This window comes from Netta rufina (genome assembly GCF_964035555.1).
Source record: "Netta rufina genome assembly, chromosome: 3".
NCBI lineage: Eukaryota > Metazoa > Chordata > Aves > Anseriformes > Anatidae > Netta > Netta rufina.
The window spans coordinates 24,528,831-24,551,680 of NC_140125.1; the positions used below are offsets into that span (position 1 = coordinate 24,528,831).

At 41.3% G+C, this 22,850-nt stretch overlaps 1 protein-coding gene across 1 annotated transcript in view; it reads right to left on the reverse strand.

Annotated features, from left to right (window-relative positions):
- TP53BP2 (tumor protein p53 binding protein 2) overlaps positions 1-22,850 on the reverse strand; it is a 47,458-nt gene that overhangs the window by 23,326 nt on the left and 1,282 nt on the right. Inside the window, exons 2-3 of the mRNA XM_084284719.1 lie at positions 4,585-4,732; positions 42-155 (exon numbers count right to left, since the gene is read on the reverse strand). Of these exons, the coding sequence (XP_084140845.1) occupies positions 42-155; positions 4,585-4,732 (262 nt within the window). The remainder of the gene's footprint in view (positions 1-41; positions 156-4,584; positions 4,733-22,850) is intronic.

Consider the following 22,850-nt stretch of genomic DNA (forward strand, 5'->3'; position numbering starts at 1 on the left):
ATTTTACTTCAGCAAATGAACCAGCTGAGACCAACACATACCTGATTCCCAGCAGGGAGAGCGCTCATGTCGAAGAAAGAAACGAACCTCACTTCTCTGCATCCCAAAGCGCTGCAAAATATCCAGCATCCGTTCATTATCGGCTATAGGACGTTCTGAAAGATAAAAAGCCAGCTTACTATTGCATCCCTATGTAGCTAGGGCATGTAACAAAACAAAAATATCTGTCCATCATCTTTCATTCCAGCACTGTTATTACTGAGGTTCAGTGTGGTCCCAACCCTTGCCCTCATCCAAGGCATTTCTAACTTTTCTTTGGCTCTGCACCACACCCTTGCTTCTGAAGGTGAACCAACACTTTTGAAAAGTAGATAGAGCCCTTCAGAAGTCTAAAGGAAGGAAAAGCTGATGCACCATTGCAGCCCAAGGGAACACAAACAGGCAATTTAGAGCTATTGGCTCAAGTGCCTTAGTTTCGTATTTGCAAATCAGTGTACCCACTCACCACCACAGGAGTAAAACTGGTGGACCTGTTGCCCTACTTTTGTGGTACCTCAAACTTACTGCTCCATCATTCCTCTTCAAGGGCTCTTCACCCCAGTTCCTACAGGTGCCAATTTGCTTTGTGAGACAACACAGTGACTCAGGTAAGAACCAGCTATTCTTTTCAGACAGTTGAGATAAAGTTTCTTAAAGTTACATGCATGAGTTCCACTGAATTGCTTTTCTTGCTCTTGTTCCCAAGTTCAGGATTCAGTCCCACCTTAATTTTTAAGCTTTACTCTTTGCCTTTTAATATCACAAAAATCCAATGGGAGCCTAAGCCAATGGCCTTCATTTACTGACACTCCTTTTCTGTATCACTGTTCTTTCAATTTTTACACACTTCATAGCTGAGCATTCACAGGCAGGATATAATTAAATTACTTACTGTCCTTCAAATATTTACATAAAGGCAATTGCTTTTGTTCTTCTAAACATTTTAACATATGTTTTTATGCCTATTTTAAAAGTGATTGCAGCTATGCAGTTGACTAATATGTTATAGAGGTCAACTTTATGTAGTCAGGATATTGTCAGTATCTGAGAGGCTCGTGATCAGGTTAGATCCATTTGCATGGGATACCAGATGGACAAGAGACATTCAGAGAAACAAGGCAAGCAGACAAAGACTGAAATTAAATACCACTAGTTCCATTTGTTCTGACAATGGTTTTGTTGGATATTTCCTTTCATTACTTAGGCAAGGGAATAAGAAAAAGAAGAAATCAGAGTAGAGTTCATTCATATTCAGTAGAGAGCCTTTCAAAGCATCTACCTTAATAAAGAATAATCATTTCACGGACAAAATTGTTCATGTTAAGAATAAATATTTTCACTTTCATAAGAAGAGGAGCTACTAACACGTTTGCAGCATGTGAAGAGCTTTTTTCAACATAAAAGGGTTTCTTTAAATGAAATAAAAGTGCTGCAGCTGTGCTCAAGCAATCTAGGAAGGAAAATTTCTGGAGTCACTGTCAAAAGAGATTAGCTTTACAGAATAAGCAAGTAGGTCACTGTTACAGAAGAAGCAATCTCTTGGCAGTTACTTGTCTAGACAGCTAAAAAAGCTCTTCATCTGCTAAACCTTAATTCCCCCCTCTGAGAAGAAAAAAAAAAAACAAAACAGTGTGACTGTCAGATTTCCATCTTAAAGAATATACAACAGGCTTATGAAATAGCTTTCTAGCAGCTAGGCAATACTTCAGCTGAAACTCTATCATCAAGGGAGATGCCCTTTACCCAAGGATTCTGTCAATACCACTCAGTGACTTCAAAGGAAGGTCAATGAGATTTCCAAATACCAAACAAAACTACATTTGAAAAGTTCAAGAAGAAAAGAAATTATCAAACCTCAGTTTTTATACCCTGCCCCTTTGGAGGGGAAACAAAACAACAACAACAAAAAAAAGACAAAAGCCTTTACATATAGAGACACACTTTTGGCTGCTTTCTGTGGTCAAGATAGTCATCTAACAGAATTCTGATGATAATAGAAAGATCAAGAAAGCTTGCTGATACTCATCAAATTTCAAGCAAAACTGGGAGGACAGGGAGAGCAGTAAACTTGCCCTCATTCAGCAAACTGAGTGCCTCAAGCTAGCTTTCAGCAATGTTTCAAACTATGTTTAATACTGTCTGACAACAGAAGCTAAAATTCCTCAGCATGCATCAGGAGGGAGGGACAAGCTACCTCAGAACAATGTTAGTAATTGAAGTCCAAGCACTCATTTTTCAGCATACATCTTCCGTTTCTACCTCATAAGGATGGCTGGCATGTGCCATGTTTATTTTAAAATTAAGTTTAACTTGTTCAGTGTAATAGAAGCCACAATACCATCTTGGCAAAATGAGACAGTGAATTTTGCTGACACCTAAAGCAAAATAAGGTAAAGTTGAGAGCATTTTTTTTTCCAACAAAATAAATCCAAAATATAAATTAAAATACAGTCTGCAAATGATTGCTGGTGAATGTTACGCAGATGTTTAAGAAAGGACATTTTTTATTAGAAATACACATATGCTCCAGCCAGTAGTCAAGTCTTGATGGCACATGATTTGAAACTACTGCATTTGTTACCAAGTATAATCTGAAACTGGACGGTGTTGCATGCACACATACATGCACCGGTGTCCATATAAAGAAGTATATAATTAGACGATATGACAGGACCAGTGAAGGGAACAGGAGTAATTTGATTTCTAAAAGGAGTGCCAATATTTTTATTGTATAAACAAACAATACTTTATTGTTTGGTTTTTTTTTGGTCTTGTGACAATAAACTGCCAGTAACCAATAATAACCAAATAACATAATGAGAATAGGCTTTGCAAAGAAAAGAAATTTTGCTAATCTCCGAAAAAAAAAAATTCTACTTCACTTTGTTTCTGTATTCCATTCTATTTTCTTCTATCTCCTCAAGTACCAGAGAGGCTGACAACTTGATTGTGTAACTGTAAACAGGCTGTCCTTGACATATCCTTCACAGGCACCTCAAAAGCAGGTCAAGAAGCCAGGTATGGGAAAAAAAGTGAGAAACTGCTCACAGTTCAGTAGAAGTCCGACTTTGGTAGGGAGGTTTTGGGGGATACTTTGGTTTTGGAGGACATTTACTCTTTTCCATCACAACTTCTGCTCTATAATAGAGCATGGAGCTAAGACTAACCATAATTTCAGAGTATGAAACTACACATATATACATGTACACCTAAACCTTTATTTTACTTGTCTTCCATTGTAGAATTTGAAACTGCGTTGATTTAGACAGACCTGGACAGAGATATACAGTAAAACCACCTTCCTAAAATGTCTCTTTCCACATTGGGTTGTGGTTTTATTTTACTATCATTTATACAGAAAAAAAATATTTTCTTTTCTTCACGTCTTTTTAAGAAGGAAAAAAAATCTATTGTATTTTTTAAAACTTAGAAGTATCAAAAACATTACATCTGCACCAGAAACGACTAAAAATCAAGAGACCAGACTCGAGTATCTCATGCAAATTATCCATCTCACCAAAGACTTCTTTAAAGAGGTATAGGCCTGAGACAACAGCAGAGAGACAGGAACATTTGTCCTTATCGTCTAATTATTTTATAATTTTTTTAAAGCATCTCAAAATAGCTGGATCAAATAACATAATTTTTCACGACTTAAAAATCCTGACAGTGATTCATCTTTTCTACACCTCTGTGCAGCTACCAGGATCTAATGAGTACCATGGAGACAAGAGATAAGAGTCCCTTGCTATTTAAGCCAGACAAGTTAGCCCTACTTCAGCTTTTGAGTTGCTTGTTGACATGTTCTTCAGTCCCAACAAAGCACTACAAGTTATGGAGACCTGAATTTCCAAAACAAAAATCAGCAAGAACACAGAAAAAGAGTGGGGCAGGAGGGAGGGAAGAAAACCAACCACAAACATAAAATCCTCTTCCACCAGCTCAACAGACAAACTACTTTACTGACCTGTCCTCATCTCATCCCTCCTATCTGCTATGTATCTTCTTTAGAAAGTATTTCATACTTCGTATAACTGCAGCTGCTTCTGATAACACTCCTTCCCTCCCAGAATCAATTAATGCCATCATGAACAACAAAGTCAATATCTGAAAAAGGAAGTTTTCCTTTGCCAAAGCAATTGAAAATGTCTATGGAATTTAGAAGACCGTCTATTCCATAGAACTAACAATATTTATCACTCCAAAAAGCCCACACAACCCACTTTGATTATACCACTGGGGAGAAGAATAAATGAAAAACAATTCCCCTACACCCTTCACAGACTCATTTGAGTTGGAGAAGAGCTAGCTGCCCATGTAAAAGAACATCCACATGCTTGGCTCTGCTTCTTTTATTTTCAATCATTTTTTGTATGTGTGTACCTTCCTGTAGATGTGTTATTATACACCAGTTTGATGAAAGAGATTAACAAAAATGTAAGGCAGACACTCTCTGGGACAGAACCATGTCTTTCAGGTTTCTGTACCCTACGACGACAGCAGCAGTGAATGCCCAGCAGGTGACAAAGCAGGAGTTTAACCTACCTGAGCCACACCACACTTCAGCCAGGTGGCACTCGCTTTCACCAGGCTCCTTGCACAGCTCCACCACATCTCGGCATGTTGTCTCTGGGGTGACTGGCACCTCTGTGAAGTGTTGTTCATTGTTGCTGAGGTATACTGTCAGAAACATCTGGAAAAGACAAAGACAACAGCATACATTAATTTAGAACACAAAACCAGGCAGCATATCGAGGGCACAATTTTCATTAATTGCATTATTTTCAACATAATAGTACCATTCATCATGAACTACTGTGCATATTGAATTTCAAAACAAACCCAGATTTCTTTTTCAGGTACAAGCCAGTGAGATGTTAGAAGTAATCCTCTGCACACTTCAATTATGTTACTGAAGTATTTTTTGTTTGTTTGTTTAACTGGACCTCCTGCTCCTTCCTTTTCTTTTAAGGTAATGTTATCATATTTCTTCTACCTTACCATACTTAAATACTACACATCCATTTGACGCGACAGACACCTAGAGTTCAGAAATTTTCTTTATTGTGAAAAACAAGGGAAGTGACATCCGTGGAAGATGACTGGACCTTCCAAAAAGGAATTGGCATCAATTTGCACTTCCATAACACTTGGCATTAAAAAGTTTCTCAGAAACACAAGCTGACTTGCCCTGCTTAGGGACATGACTTAGTGGTAGACTTGACAGTGCTAGGTTAACGGTTGGACTTGATGAGAGGTCTTTTCCAACCAAAACAACCAAAACAATTCTATGAACACAAGGTGTTCCCCCCAGGTGCCACTAAGAGGAAAGCAGTGCTATTTTACTTGGCTTTCTCTTCACTGCTGTAGATGGATCCTTTATCTTGGGTTGTTATTCTGTATAAACACACCACACAGCTAGGTGTTATTCTTGCTCATGTCTTTCCTGACACAACTAGAAGACACACATTTTAAGAACTAGTTTCCTTATTTAATCTTTGATAAAACATATTGATCACCAGTTACCTTGCTGTATGCTATTAATATTAAACATCCAAAGTTGAGCTGCTAGCTAAAAATGAACATCAATTTTCTTCTGAAATCTATTCTGAACATCAGGATCAAGTGCCAGCTCATCATGTAACTCCCAGCATCATAAAAATCAGCTAAATGTCTCCAGAAAGCAATTACTCCACTACAAATTTCAAGCAAGAGAAACCTTATCAAAAGGCTACACAATTCAGCCTTTTCCACACAGATGGAAAACCTGTCTATGCCAGAAAAAGGCACAAATATAACGTTAGAGAATCTTTGTGTCTCCTCATTTTTCTAGAGGGTAGAAGGGGCCTACATCTTCATGAACGATGGTTCAAAGGTCAAAAAAAGAGTCTGATTCAAACAAGGCAAGAGAGATGCATAAAACGTTCTTCTAAGTTTAAAGAAGAAGTCATTGCTACAAGCAGTTATGCTGTGATTTTGTGGGAATACTCTAGAACAAGTCATTTTTGATGAAAAGTGGAATTTAGCCCATTGTCTTCACAGTTTTATGAAGCTCCCCTCAGTGACTCCACCAGCTTAGAAATGCAAACATCTCTCAAGCCTCCAAAGCAGTGGTCTTTCAAATGCCAAGACCCCCTCCACTCCTATGAGAGAAGCCACCTTTATTGTTTTAAAGAACTTCTATGAAAACATTTCCACACTCAAATGTGTGTTATTATACAGAGCACAAACATTTGTCCCACTTTTGGCAGCACAAACACTTCAGAAGAGCGTTTCAGGCCTTGGGACTGCACCAGATTCAGCATCAACAGCATACACAGTTTCTGATCTCTGATTTTACACAGCTCCCCAAGACAATGCTTTCTGATAAATTCCTAAAGACCTTCTACAAATATTCACAAAAAGCAAAAAGCCTGCAGAAGAAGAGCTCAAAACTGCCCCTAATCCTTTGGAAACCATTCAGACCCCTCAACCATTTCCTTGTTGCGTTATAGCAAAAAGTAGTAAGAACATCTCGGAGCTTGTAAGAGGAGGAATGAGTAGAGAGAATGTGGAAAGAAAAAAAAAGCAAAGGTAGCAAAAATTTTGTTGTTTTGCTGACCCAGCGAATCCCGAGGAGGGCAGGAAGGCCGACAGAGTGGGACACGCCGATTTCAGCTGGACTGAGGGCTGCTGTTCAGTCAGAGGGGAGCATCCCCTGCACTCCACCTGCCCCCAGGACCACGGCTGCTCACCCACATGCCTCAGTTCAGAGGTTTGTTTGCTGCTACTCCCTCCCTGGTATGCTTTGTGTGGGCCAGAAACACACCACAGGCATGCTGGTAGGATCAGCTTACCACATGCCTATTATTACTCTGGGAAGACAGGCACAACTGTTGTGCTGTTTACTGTGCAACATGCTGATGTACTGACCTAAATTAGGAGACAAAGCTTTCCAAATAGCACCTCCGATATTCTGCTTTGGTCTTTCAGCACCAAACACTTGTGTTTTTTTAGATTTAGTATTTCTCAAGGCTGACGGCAAGAGATGTCGTATGCAACCAGGTAAAAAAGCCATTTAATCACAGAAACTGGGGCAGAGAAGTATAAAATAAAAAATAGGCTCTCAAATAGCTTTAGAGCAGGATTACGTAGGAACGCAAAACACAAACGCTTCACATTTAACGCTAGATAATCTTATACTCACAACAACGCTTAACGGCACAGGTGGTGTGTCAGCAGTAAGATTTGTTGGCTTTAAAAGAAGAGCTTATGGATGAGAATTAAAAAATTATACAGAAGCATGGCATTACACACAAAGCAGACCTAATTTGACCCTAGCAGGGCTGTTCGCTCTCCAGTGTGCCTGTTTATCTCCAGCCGTTAATCCTTAGGATTTGCCGGCACAGACAGCTACACAGGAAGGATCACGAGTTGTGATTTCCATCCACAATGCTCAAGATAATTACTAACACATTAGGCCACGAGTGCTCAAACCTGCTGTGTGGAGGCCATTTTTGAGACTTGGTGGTACCTGCAGTAAATCTACCAGGTGTGTTCTTGGGATTGGGGGTGAGAGGGAAACACCACTCTGTGCAAATTCCCTAAAAACATGCCCCAAATTCTGAGAAGTCTGAAGTAACTAAAAAGAACACAAAATGGATGAGACTTTTGCAGTTACCTCCTTCCATTTCCCCCTAGCTCCAGGGACAACTCTGAGACCATTTGGAAGTCCACCAAGCAGTTGTGCCCCTCCTCTCTCACCCAAGTGGCAGTGACATCTATCTCCATGCCTCCTCTCCTCCACTATCCACATTTCCGTGAGGACTCCAGCCAGGGGTAGTCTGCTTCAGACTGGCTACATCTAGGGAAAGGATTTAGTAACTCATCCTTCCCCTTGGAAGGGTTAAAATAAAGCATCCACTAACCACCCTACCAGCTAGTTTATATTCCTGTTTGATTGTTGTGCAGCAACAAAAGAGAAAAAATAAAAAGACAACTCTTGTGACACCTTGTTTGGAAGTTTGAATCCTGTACCTTACATCAAGCTAGAGTAAAGTGGTCATTTGTTGCTCCCTGAAACTGAAGATGTTAAAACAGTTGCAAACAAAAACCCAGGAATATGGAAAGAAAAAAATAATAAAAACAACATGCAAAAGGTAAAAATCAAACTCAGTTTCAAGGTAGGCATAAGTAAGGCACGTACTCAGCAGTGGTGAGGTCGCACCTGGCATGACAAGAGGCAATGGGGGTAGACTGGAACAGAAGGGTTTCCATCCAAACATCAGGAAACACTTATTGACTGTGCAGGTGACAGAGCACTGGCACAGGTCACCCAGAGAGTTTCTGGAGTCTCCCTCCTTGGGGATCCTCAAAAGCTGCCTGGACATGGTCCTGGGCAACCTGCTTTTGGCAAGGGTTGGACCAGATGACCTCCAGAGGTCCCTTCCAACCTCAGCCATTCTGTGGTTCTACAGAGCAGACTGAAGACACTAAAGACACTAAAGACACACTAAAACAAGGGGAAGACAAACCTCATTCAGACCTTACACTTTATTTCAAAAACAGCATCGAGGCAAATGCTGAAATACCTGACAATTCCATATAGTCTTGGATTATGGTTTTTCATTCTTTCTAAGGACTGAGTTTTAGGAATGCCCAGAGAAGGCTGAGAACTTTTAATCAGGGACCTGACTTTAAATTCTAAAATAAGGGTTTAAATTCTAAACCAAGGATCCCTCCAGTATACTCCCTCCCCCCGAGATGTATTCACCGTTTCTAAGTACTGAAAGACTTTACACCGTAGAAGCATCCCAGTACTGCAGCACTCTTGCAAGGCACCAGGGATGTGCTGTACATCTAGCAAAGCAGTTCCTTTTAAAGTCACACCACAAATTTCAGCTGACTCAGCTACAGCTTAGAAAATAAAGTTTGCAGTTATGGAGCCACCAAATGAGGCAGTTAGATCGGGTGCACCAAGGGCAAACGGATGACCAAGGGCACATGAGCTAAAGCAAGAGATCATTTTTGCAAGGAATGACTGTGATGAATGACTTACAAGCAACTGGATGGGAAAGCAGAGTACCAGACATAAAGGAAGACTAAGTCTCAAAAAAGCCTGACATTTAAGACACAAACCTATGAAAATCCAAATTGTCGTGAATTACAACTTTAAGTCTTCTCAGCATAAAATGTATTATTTTGTTCCAACCTGTATTATTTCTGCATCACCTCCAAATATAGCCACCAAGTCTGGACTGTAACACACCCGGGAACAGGAAGAGAATGTAGCAAAAAAAGCAACCAAAATAAAGGAGGTCAGAAGAAGGTATCAATTAAAGCCAGTCACACCCCACTTTATAATCCTCCACCTCTCTCCTGCACACCAGTTCCAAATAGCCTTACACTTGACAATCAGACACGTGTGCTGTAAGCTCATCAACAGCATCATTTCATATAATTGCACTGACATTAAATAAACCATAACAGGTCTCAACAGCTGCTAATCAGTCTCCAACTTAAAGTGAGATATTAAGAACGGATAGCTCTACAAAAGCAATAGTCTATGAACACACTGCATTTTGGCTCCTACTTGGTGACATTAAAAACAAAGAACAGCTTCCAGAACTGTTTGGAATACAAGTCTGAGCAAACACATGCCTTAAAATTTACATCTATTCAGCAAGATACCGTATATATATATTTTTTAATCAATCTCTCCCTTAGGTAAGAAGTCCTCAATTACTGATTAAGATGGAGGAGACACAGAAATGCAACTTACTTTACTCTTGAGCTTTGAGAGCGTTTCTGAAAGGATCAGAGATATCGTACTCCTTAACTTTTTGTAAAACTGACATCATACGTCTTAGCTATTAAAAGGCTGTGAAGTTGGACATTTTCCAATTAATATACAAACAATATTAAATTATGCTGCTTAAATTACTTGAGCAGTAATCTCAGAGTGCACATATTCAGTAGAAAACTCCATTATTTTGTATGATATGGTTTAAAATAACAAGGTCTTGGTGAATCCCTGAAATTTAAAGGATAACCATACTATTTTCCCCCCAAAGATCTAATTCAGGTCATTACATTTCAACAACAGACAACAATCTTCTAGAGCAAAACTCATTAACTTATAAAATATTACACACAAATAGATGGTCCATTAAAAATACCAACTTACCCCTGTTTTTCACTATTTCCTTAATTCCTAATCTACTGCAATCTTTTCCTGCATACCATGCAATATACAATATGAACAGTGGCATCTATTCATGTACTATTTTTCATCTTCAAAGCATTTTATAACCAGGAAGTCCTGACACAAGCAAGCAGTTTCCTACTTTACAGACTGGGAGACTGAGGCATACAAGGCAATGACAGAGACAAAAACGTTATTTGCTTGCCAAACAAGCACACTGCCTCTGAAATCGTGATTCATTTTATTATCTTGCATTAGAGCTAATAATATAATTTTTGTGCCACATTTCATATTCTCTGTGGTTTAGAGTGATCATTAATATTCTTGAATCACATAATACTCCTGTTGCTGGCTGGTTGTCTTAACTCGCATAACAAATTCTTAGATCTCACCTTTAAAGATGCATTAAAAGTCACTCTTAAGGTTGACAATGCAACATTTTACAGCAATATTCTCTCTATTGTTATCTGAGTTATGCCTATTATATGAAGCTGCAAATGGTTCAGGATAGACAATATATTTTCCTACAACATGGAGAGCATATACACCTGACGTGCTGTATAAACAAGCCTCCAAAAAAGAGCTCATCGCATGTCCTTCAACAACTTCACCGCAAAGTATGATTACAAAGCAGCAATGTATACCACTGAAAAGCCATTGTTTCAAATGCAAAGTAGCTTTTTGAACAGCATATGGGATGGAGAAGAATGACAACACAATTTACATCCTGAAATAAAATATATTTTTAGAAGATAATTTTAGTTGCCTGAAAAATTAGCACCACAGTTTTGACAATGAATAGATTATCAGATTTTAAGTATAGATAACAAATGAGAAGTAACTGATTCCACCCACAGACCTGATACCTAAAGTTTTAACTACAAGTCAGTTTTTCCTAATATAAAATGCCTTCAAACAAAGAGTTTTACATGGAAGCACCTTACCTAACGGGAACACTGACACTGCACCTTCCTAGATTGCCATGAAGGAATCAGCTGCTAAAAGAGAGATTTTTGCTGACTTGATGCAACTTTCTAAACAACAGAAGACAGGCTGCACAACTGCAGATTTTCATGTTCTGAAAAACAGCATTCAGAACTGGCATGCAGTTGCGGTGCCTCGGTTTGATTTTTAATGCAAAATATACCTTAATAAAGTAAATCTGTGAGCCTTTCACATGAAGTTCCTCAGAACCTTAAACCAGTCCTTTAGTAGGCAACGTAGTCACTTATTGTACCAGAAAATTAAGGTAAGCAAAAGATTATATAATAGACTTACTAGAAGACAGGCACACAGGACGATTGCTATCCCTGATTTTTTCGCATGCAGCTGTTCAATAAAGTTAGGTTCAATAGAAACGCAGAGTGAAGTTTAATATTTACCTATAGCCACACCCAAATACAGCAAGTCAGGTTCCTTCTGTCTCATCTGCAGCATACACTGGTCCGTTTATATTTATATTTATTGTACTGGCTCTTAGCCATAAATGTGAGAAAGGAAGTTATGATGCAAGGTAGGTGGAGTACTGTAGGAAGCACCATAGAATTGTTCAAATTATTCCCAGTCTATATAAAGCATGGCCTTTTTCCCTCTCAATTGTATCACAGGAGAAAACAGGACTCAGCCTTTACTCTCAAAGGCATGGTAGTTACTGCTTGTATACTTTAAAGATAAGTTTATTATGTATTTGTATTTTATCTTTGGTAAACTTGTCAGTTTTTCCAGGGTTTAAAACATAATGTAGACTTCCATGCACTTTTGGGCATGAAAAAGGGAGTAGGAAACAGCAAAGAGAAAGCTGCTTTTCTTTTCCTCCTTTCCTTTTTATTTATAAATCCTTCAAATAGAGAAAACAGAAAGAAAGCCATCTGCTTTTGGTATACATTAGTACATTGGGCAAAAGCTACAGCACAAACATTAATCTCTGCCATATTACATCTCACTATCAGGCATGTTTCTGAATCATCATTAAGGGAATTTGAAGATCTGCATGGAAAACAGGCTGAGTTCTGGCCAAGCGCTGTTACCATCTGAAGTTACTGGATGTGGGTTTGGGACCCACCTACTTCATGAGCTGCAACTCCAAAGACTAAATTCAGTGCTTCAGTTCAGACCTACTGATGAGGAAGATAAAATTACAACCTTCCTGCCAAATTTAACAGAAAATCATCATCATCCCAGTTTAGCTGGTTTGGTTTTGTAAAATCTGTCAGACATAGCTCGTGACTAGTAAATAGAGGGTTCCTAACCTACACCCTCCTCTTTCAGTACTGCATTACACATGAGGTCATTAAGAGGCGATCTTTCCAAACTAAGAATTTCACTCTGAATCCACATTACATTTTTCCTGACCTATTTTCTTCCATCATCCTTAGGCACAAGAACAGAGCAAAAGTCCTCCCAGAGATCTGAAAGGTCCAGACAAACAAAGCTTGCGATTTTGGATGAACACCAAAACCAGGAGCACCACGCTTCTGCACACTCCGCACGCCTAGGGTTAAACCACCACGTAGCACTGAAGGCAAGGGCGTCTCAATTCAGGGGGAGCTTTTAAAGCCACTTGTACCTTAACGCTGCAGGTATTTATCACAACCTTGGCACTGAGCAGAAGGAAATGTTCCAAAACATATGGGCCAGTTTGTTTGTTTTAAGGGAGAAACAAAATTGGTTTCATTAACATATGTTAGAAACCACAGCCTTTTACTGAGCACCCATAGCTGCCAACGTGTCACGCATAGCTCATTCTGTTCAGACCTGAATCCACACTTTCCACGCTTGGATTTACACCAATTTTGTTAAACAACTGCAAGACTTCAGGGTAAACAAATCCTGACAATGTTCTTTACATCGTACAACACCACAGCATGTTCACGGGCCTCTTCCCGTTACCATCTGTGCATTGGGGTTCCTCACGTTCACATGTTCCCCTCAAGTATTCTTCCCCTCTCCCCATTCAGAAGCTCTCTCCCCAGATCCTTCCGGATGGCTCCTTAGAGCCGCCACTTCCATGCTGTTAGACATTTCACAAAAAAAAACACACTGCAAGCTGACAGGCAGAGAAGTCAGCCTACACACAGTGTTTGGACTGCCGATGCTGGTGTCTTGCTTGGAGCTTGCTCCTCCTCTCCTTGTGGAGTCAGTGAAAGGAGGACTTGGTCTTTGGAGACGGGCCCCTTCAGTCAGGCTCTGCCTTGTCATCAGTGTTGAACACAGCCACGAAGGCTTGGTATGCATGAGGAATGTCTTGTGTGCCTGCAAGTGATACACTTCTACCTAATTCTTACCATAGCTACTACACTGGCAAACATAACCGTCTAAATCCTGTAAACTACAGTGAGGTTTACATTTGTTTCTCATCTGATTCCTCAGTATCACAACACATTGCACCTAGCAGAAGAGCCTAAAGCCAAGACAACGTCCATGCATAATGAATGGGGTTATGAACTCCAACTCAAGGCTGAATCATCTCAATTTTCTGTGCTTGCACCAAACCCAGAGACAGTCTTTGTAGTAAATACATAAATTAATTAAATCAAAAAGAAACTAAGCTGCTCTTGCTGTTCTAGAGCATTATATCCTCCCGTTGGGAATAAACATTCTTGTTAGCTCAGCTTCCTAGACAGCTGGAGGCCTATAAGAAGCCATACCAAGTGCTCCCCATTGGGACACCTGAGAATGACACCTCTCAATATACCCCATTTAGATGCACATATATTCTTGCAGTGGAAAAATATATACTTTTTTTTTTTTCCTGCTAAAAGAAGCAGACTTTGCATGAGACAAGACTCTTTCACAAAGGAAAGTGAAAGTGCACCTGTACCAGGGATGAAAGCATATTTAACAACCTACACCTCAAAAGAGCAGGTAGGTTATCACAGCAAAGTGGCAACTCTACCACCCACACCATACTGCCTGCTGGCTAAGGCAGCAATTTGTTCTTGGGTTTAAAAATACCAGTTTTCTACTCTTCCAGCCAACGTATAACAATCTCACCAATTAAAAGATGAGCAGCGTTCGTACCCGGGAGCACTGTGCCTCAGCCCACCAGAACACGCAGGGCGAACCCACGTTCATCAGGTGACGAGTGCTCAGCCCACACACCGAGCTCATTTATCACCTTCTGCTTACCTTCTTTTTTTGCGTGAGTTGGTATCTATATCAAGCAGTCTCAAAAAAAAAGAAAAAAGAACAAGAAAAAAAGAAAAAGTACAAGTTCTGCAATTTAATAGTAAAACGAAGCAAATTATGTAGCAGGTTGGAGGTTTACTCCATTCCCAACTACTTCACAGAGATGAGCACCAGACAACTCTGAAAATACCACTCCTTACATCACGTTAAGACACTCCTCCAAGAACACAGCTGTCAAAATCTTGAGTCCTACTTCCATGACAAATCTCTGACAAAATGAAACGCTCATGACCTGCAGAGGTAGGTCAGCGAACACACCATTTCTGGAACCTGAAAAAATGACACACATCTAACCACGCGGGTAATTTTCGTGCAGGAAGAGTCATAGGATATACTGTTTGGGCTGCTCTATGATACAGGCTGACCAGTTTGGTATCCAGAAGTGCATTACAATGTGAAACTCCGCCATTTTAGTGCACTGCTCCTGTAGTGCACTTTAGTAACATCTCCTTTATGCTGCAACTCTAGAACATGCTGTTCCATCACCTTCCTTCAGGACAAATAGAAATGAAAAAACAGGAATTTCAGACCCCAGAGCACAAGTCTGCATGCTTTACTGCTTTCAAGGTCAGCTTTGGCTTCCTATATACTGGCTGCCAGGGAGAGAAGGCTTCCTGCTATACGAGCTTCTCACTTTCACCAAGATAAATATATGTTTTAGTCCAACTTAATCCTTGCAGTAAGTGAGAACACCCAAAGATGGTGGAGAAACACCCTCTGTTACCATCTCTCAAGACACGATGGAAGTCAAGGAAAGCACGTGGCAGCAGCCTCTGACTGCTACAGCTTAACCCACCTAAACGGTAAGCTGCCCGAGGCAACCGTCGTGTCCTTCTCTAATTCCCCCATCAGGTCAGATCACGCAGCCACATGGCAAATCACTTCCATTATTTGAACTTTTTTTGTTCCTTTCTGCCTTTAGTGCAGGTGTTTTTCCCCTCTCACTCTGCTGTCACCCAGCACCTTGCTAAGTTCAAGGAGAAGCTACAAAAGACGTGTGGCTTTGGGTGGGGACGGAAATCAAAGGAACAGGAGCATCCATTTGAGCAGCACCCTACTATTAAATTAATTAGGTGTAGCATCACACCATACCCTTGGAGCAGGGTAACCCTTTCCAATTTACCACCAGTTCTGGGTGGGAGCACGCTCCTGTTTCAATGGGAGTGTGCCCTGAAGAATGACCTCCACTTGTCAAACTCAGATGACTGCTACTTCACTAAAGAGCTATCTGCCCATGGATGGCACTGCAGGCAACCAACACAGCCACCAGTAGTGTCAGAGACAATCACCAGAAATGTCTGTGCTTGGTGACCATATTTTTTTCACAACAACTGCACTTCTTATCCAAAGCCATAAAGAAGAGCTTTTGTCCTAACACTTCTGGGCTGCAAGCATGCAGGAAGTCATGAATAAAATTGTACGATAGTGGTACATATTCAACAGGCACAGAAGACACATCGAGCTTTTGCACCAAAGCATAGGGATCTTTTTATTTTGCAAGAAAAAAGAGACTGGTGGGGAAATGATGGATAGTCAACCACATTGTAATAGGATACGTACAACTCACCAACTATAGCAGACCCACAGGAGAAACCTTCCCCACCAATCTGTCACCCCACCAAGCACCTCCCTTGATCAACCCCTTGCTCCTGTAACACAGAGCTTCTCTAAAGTTCACGCTTTTAACTTTCATCAGCAAACATTCGGCTTCTACAGCACTACGACAGGAGCTGCAGAAGGCTGGCAGATTGTGCAGCTGATCGCCGTCTGACGGGTTTTATTTAAGAACAGCTCACTCCCAGGGCCCTCTCCAGGCAGGACCAGGCTGTACGCAGACCCCAGCTGAGAAGGCGAGGCAGGGAGAGCAGCAAGGCAGGGAGGGCAGCTCACCAGCACAAGGCAGCGTGGCACCCTGTCACGAGCAAAGTCGCAACAGAGGTCCTCACAGATGGCCGTGTGTGAAATGGTGGGCACTGAGGTGATGTCACAGCAACTTTTATTGATAATAACAAAGTAAAGAGGAGTTTAATTAAATCAACATTTGTACTATGCAGGGTTCTTCAACAGGCTGCTTTTACCCCAAGAACTCCAGAAATCATCCCCCTCAGCCCATTACTATTTGGTCATTCTTTCAGCTTCCCTGGAGGTAGAAAATATTTTCTCTACCCCAACTTCACCGACTGCTGTTTGCACGGAGCTCTCTAAACAGCAATGGTTTTGTGCAATAGTGGGAAACCACCCTGCAGAAAGGCCTCGTGGGCAAGACCTATGCACAATAGCACAGGAACAACGCTGCACGGACAAGAGGCATGCGGTTCTGTTCCCACAGCTTCCTCACACAAACCTTTACTTGTAGTAGAGTCTGTTCTCAAAATGCTGGAAGATACACCACAGGTAGGAGTGCGGAGGGGATCACGTTTGTGGTGTAACATTTGTCAGGAATGCTGCTCACACATGACCCGTGGCAGTGTTGCTCTGTTGTTTTTCCTATTTCACAATAGAGCTTCATGGAGACCTCCAAGGGGGTCTGGAATACTTTGCTTGGCCCCCGAGCACCCTGCTTTTTGTGGCTCTGTGACACCTCTTCCCTTCCCCATCCACTTGCCTCTTGCAGCCAGAAATCAGTCACAGTTACTGCTAGGTCAGCCAGGCTTTCCTGTAGTGCTTCATTACCTTGAGAAACAGTCTCACTGCAGCTGAGATCAGAGTATCTCTACCAAGTTGCAGGAATCCCACTTTACGGGGTTTTCCCAGCCCTGCAATGCTCAAAGCCTCTCACTCTCCTGAGAAGCCAGGGCAGGGGCTGTGGATCACTGCCCTGTGTGACCCAGATAGCAGTTTGTGTGAGGTTCTGCATTTGGGGCAGCACACGCTTATGTAAGGTGGAAAGCAGAGTGAAGAGAGGTGTCCGGACACACTGCGAAAAAACAAACCACCAGACAGACTGCCACTTTCAAGCAGCAAGGAAATCATCACTGATTTATAACTGTGCACAGGGATGACAGGAGCAGCTGAAGAACAGCCCCAGCTACAGGGAGTATGATTCTTCTTGGACGTTCCTGCATAGTCTGTTGGCCCAACCCATTTGCACAACTCTGCAATCCCTTTTGCAATAGGGATGCTCTACATCAGTGCCTGAGTCTGGTCATGTTTCTGATTTGCATGTTGCAGCATACAGGTAGTTCAGTGCAGCACTGGACTCAAATGGGATAACAAAGACTCCATTAAAAAAGAGCCCTCTGAAGATCTGAGAAAACATGATTTTCCTCTTTTAATCACAGAGGGAAACTTAAGATAATAAAAATACACAACTCCTGAGACTCTGCCTTAACTTTCAATTTAAAGAAACAATGGGATTTATTGCAGTAGAGGGAAACTGGTAATCTAAGCCAAGATCTAAACTGTTCCTTAAGCAGTTAAGCCTCACAAAATAAAAGTATCAGAGAACAAGAAAAAAATCACAGCTTGCCAAAAACAACAAAAGAAAAACCATACACATGCCTCTTATACAGTGAAAGGGGAACATTCCCTTTACACACATGTAAAAGATGTATGAACAAACATCTCTTTTGTGGACTGATCTCAAGCATCAACAGAACAAACTGCCATCAGGCTTTTTTACCCTACAGAAGGAGGGACACAGGAGATGTAGGCGCCGAGGAGACATAATTCCTGTAGACAAGTTCATTTAATACTGAAGTACATATTTGATTTTAACATTTGTGTGTCTTAATTTGCAAAAAGATTATATAAAAATGAGAGAGTAGGATTTATGTAAGAGGTCAAGGCAAGAAGTGTTCTAATTCCCCTTTTTCAAATTAGATGGCAATAAAAGCTAGGGTACAACACAGCCATTCATCAAAGGTTCGGATCATGTGAACACCTGGAAGCATCACTGTAGCATAGAAGAAATTGCTTCCGAAACAAGGTTACCATCTCACTAATGAAATACTTGGCATTAATGCCACAGCAACAACAACAACAAGGCTCATCATTTATACATAACTGGATTTGAGCTAAACATCCACGTAACACTATTACTATGGTGAAACAACTGATGAGGACACAGGCATGACTAATTAAACACTCAGAGAGAACCGGAATATTAATGATTAACAAAAAGCAAATAACTAAACCAAGTGGAAAAATGCTTTCTGCCTTTTAGCCTGCCCAGCATCACGACAGTGTCATGATTACTGCTCTTTCCCCAATTCATTTACTGTGCCCTCTCCGTAAGTGTTAATCCCAAACCACAGCATGAGTTATCTGACACTGTTTTAAACAGCGTTTCAGGTCTTTCACGTTCCACTGAAACTCCTAAAACAGGTAAGCAACAGTGACTAAGGTAATTAGGTCTCTTTCATGTGACGTCCAGGAGTTCTGGTGACCTTTATACACATAGCATCTGACTCTCTGAGAACTGAAGATCAAAAAAAAATTGTTTTGCCTGACTCAGAAGTGACTCAGCTGCGAGAAAGCAGGCCTGAAGATAATAAAACTGAGAGCAAGGAGGAGAGCTTTATCTGCTCATTACTTTGCGATGTAATTACAAGTTCCTTTCAGTTTCCAGAGCACTAAGTAAGTTTCTGCAGGAAGCTGACGGTGCCCAGCTGAGAAGAGTCCTGAGGTGCCTCCGTGAACCCAGGCAGAAGCAGCCCTCCACGAGCTCTGCCACCCAGCCTCACAGGGCAGCTGCAGTCAGGCTCCTCAGGGTGACAGCGCTGCCTCCTCTGAGAGGCTGCACGGCAGGACTCTGACCGGCATTAAATAAACAAGCTGTGGGAGAGAAAGGAGTCCCCGAGGCAGACTGCTAACAGGGACAGCGGGCTAAGCGAACGGGGCATTTCCGAGACTGTTTCTCAATCAATAGCCTGAAAGGAATGCTATGCACAACGCCGTTTCCACTCTGCTGGGTTATTCCTCTGAGGAAACCTTTGTACCTGCCTCTTTCAAAGTCTGACTGACTTGCATGTAAATTCATCTCACAAAACAGACTCAATCACTAATAAAGCAGAAATCCCATCTGGGGGAAAATAAATCCCATAAATTACCCATCTATCCCAAACCTCACCTCTGCATGCTAGCCCTTGAAACAGTAAATGCAAGAGTCCCACAGGGCGCTCACACCCTGAGCTGTTGAACAAATCAGAAGCAGCATAATTAACAGATCTCCTGGCCTACACAGCTTGATCTGGCATGAATTCGCAATATTACCCTTCCCCCATTTCCAATAAAAGCCACACGAAGAAACAAAAGGTGTTCAACATACAGCTGAGTAATTTGGCTCCAATGTTTCAGATGGAGGGCTAAAGTGTTTAAGAAAGCCACCTGAGAAGCTAAAACCATTTCATATAATTCATGAAACAGAAAAGATCACATTGTAACAACATGAAAGAAAAAAAAAGTACCCTAGAAAACTCAAGGCAATGTTCTCCTATCATTAATAATGACCGACTGTAAGAGAAGTGTGAGAGGTAAGAAAGGTCACCAAAACAGCCCCCTAAGTGTCATTCAGCATTCCAGACAAAATGCTTTAAACACTGAATACCACATGAAAATGTTTGAATACAACTACAATACTGCCGCTTTTAAATGTCTAACAATACCCAGAAATTCAGTTAAAGGAACATACAACAGATACTAAAATCAAATTAGGAGATAAGGCATGTGCTTAGAAGAGCTCACTCTAAAGTTCCATTTACACACTGAAATCCATGGAGGCAGATGAGAAAAACAGCGCTATGTGGTTGATAAACTTGATCACTGCTTAAATAATTAACAGACTACAGGAAATGGGACTGAGATGCCACAGATGACTTACTGGTATCATAGCAATCTGTTAACTCTACCTGGGGGTCAGTTTATTTATAGACTTATAGATGACGCTCGCCTGAACATGAGCCAGCAGTGTGCCCAGCTGGCCCAGAAGGCCAACAGCATCCTGGCTGTGTCAGGAACAGTACTGCCAGCAGGAGCAGGGAGGCGATCGTGCTCCTGTACTCGGCTCTGGTAAGGCCACACCTCGAGTACTGTGTTCAGCTTTGGGCCCCTCACTACACAAGGACATCGAGGCCCTGGAGCGTGTCCAGAGAAGGGCTACGAAGCTGGTGAAGGGCCTGGAGAACAAGGCGTGGGGAGCTGGGGGTCGGCCACTTCTCGCAGGTAACCAGTGAGGACTAGAGGGAATGGCCTGAAGTTGCGCCAGGGGAGGTTCGGGTTGGCAATGAGGAGACATTTCTCCTCTGAAAGAGCAGTCAGGCACTGGAACAGGTTGCCCAGGGAGGTGGTGGAGTCACCATCCATGGGGGTGTTCAAGGAAAGGTTGGACAGGGTGCTTAGGGACATGGTTTAGTGGGTGACACTGGTGGTAGGGGGATGGTTGGACCAGATGATCTTGGAGGTCTCTTCCAACCTTAACGATTCTATGTTCATCTTGCAAAGTACAAGACATTCATTTCTTTTAAAACTTCTTAGTTAAACAGTAAGAAAAGCATTTCCAAAGAAAATCGCCCTAGATGGACTAGCGCTACACTATTTCAGTAATTCAGGATCTATACAGCAGTTCCAATTTACTGCCTGTTGGAACAAGCAAAAAAAAAAAATAAACCTTTTACATACATATATATGGTTTAAGATATATTTTTAAAATGCACATGTCCACAAACTGGTGAGTACTGCAATGAAAGTCCCTATTTTAATCCCTAATTTAAAAAGGTGCCTGCTGGGCATAGCAGTTCAGAGAAGACCACTGAGAAAGACTGGAATCTTGTCTAATATTTAAGGTGTTTTGATCCAAAAACTTCACTGGACATTAAAGGGTAACTCAATTTCTGTTACCTCCTACAATCTGAGAAAAGCCTTTATCCAGCACGCATGACGCAAATTATTTTTCAATACATACTCATCTTTAGGGTAATAATGTAAAACCAGGGAGAGAGACCAATTATGCTGCAAAAAAAACATGCTATTTTTGAAAGTGTATCCAACTCCTTTTCACTACTTAGCAGTACCAGTCACACTCCCACAAGCCTTTGGCAGATGAAAGGTGAGACAACTTCACACAGCTTGACAGTGTTAACCCTGTTATTACCTTCATCAGTACAGCTACACACAAATTACTTCGTATTACACTCTTACGCAGACTATTAATCACATTGTCTTGGCATATGGTTAGAGCAGCAGTTTAGCTCCTATCTGTCATCACCACAAGGAAAACGTTCCAATTCCAGGGAAGTCTCCAAAGAGTACAAGTAGTTATGTTTGTTACAGCAGTTTCCAAGCTTTTCAGAAGCAACCAGTACAGAGGTGAATTCCTGTTGGGCTTGTGATTACTGTATTCCCTACTCAGGGTCACAAGCCTTGCTATGCTATTTAATCCCTTGTCCACGTTACCTTCTGGTATCACATTACCTTGCTCCCTCCTGACTTTCTTTGTACCTTCCTTTTCTTCCCACACCAAACTTTCAATTTCTTTGTAAAGAAAAATGAGAATGAGTTCAGCCAAAATAAAATTAAAAAGCATAGAAAATAAGAGGATTTGAAAATCTGCAAAAAAAAATTCATTAAAATAGTAGCAATTACTTTTGGCATTACCTCTTCCACACTTTTGTATTCACGTGAGTGTATTTACGATAAAATGATGTTTCCAAAGCGGCAAGTGGCTGTTTAGGCACCCTACAGCCAATGGACCACAAAACTTTTGAAATACCCTTTTGCACTCTAATTGTTGGAAACCTTAACGCTCTGAAGACTATACCCAAATTCAATTTGTTTGGGTTTTCAGTTTGATTTTTTTGTTTTGTTTTTTTTTTTAATAGGTGGATTACAGTAGTAGTGTTCATAACACTTGTATTTTTAATTCCTGCAGTCACATTCAGCTTTCACCAATCTTTCATTATCCACAGTAAGCGCAACATGAAAAGGCTGTATCCGTCCCTTTGTTTAGGGGTTAAAAACCAGGATCACTAACGAGTTGAGTCATCTGCCAAAGAAAAGCCTGAGCCACAAGGGCAGTGCTTGCTCCAGAACTTGCCACCTGCCCGTGCTGGTGGGATGAGACGGCTCCTGCTTGTTTTCTCCCTGATTTGAACTCGGTGACACGGAATGGGCCAGTAGCAGCATCTCTCGGAGGTTTTGATTTTATACAAGGGTGCCTACCTAGCTCGGTTTCGACGTGGGTTGAATTAACCCCTCGTTATACTTTACTGCTTGTTTTCTTTGGAGTTTTCACGTGCCGACATCACCACAGTTGCTCAACACGTTGGCTGTTTCACCCGCAGTTAAGCTCATATTTTGTCTGTTCCTCCCTCATTAGCGACAGCAATAAAGTCACCCAGCCCTCTCCAGCGCTCTGTGCCATCAAATTATCGCTCGTTATTTCCTCCTAATTGCACAGGAAGCGCCCCACGCCGATAGTTAAACACGGAGGTCACAGCATCCC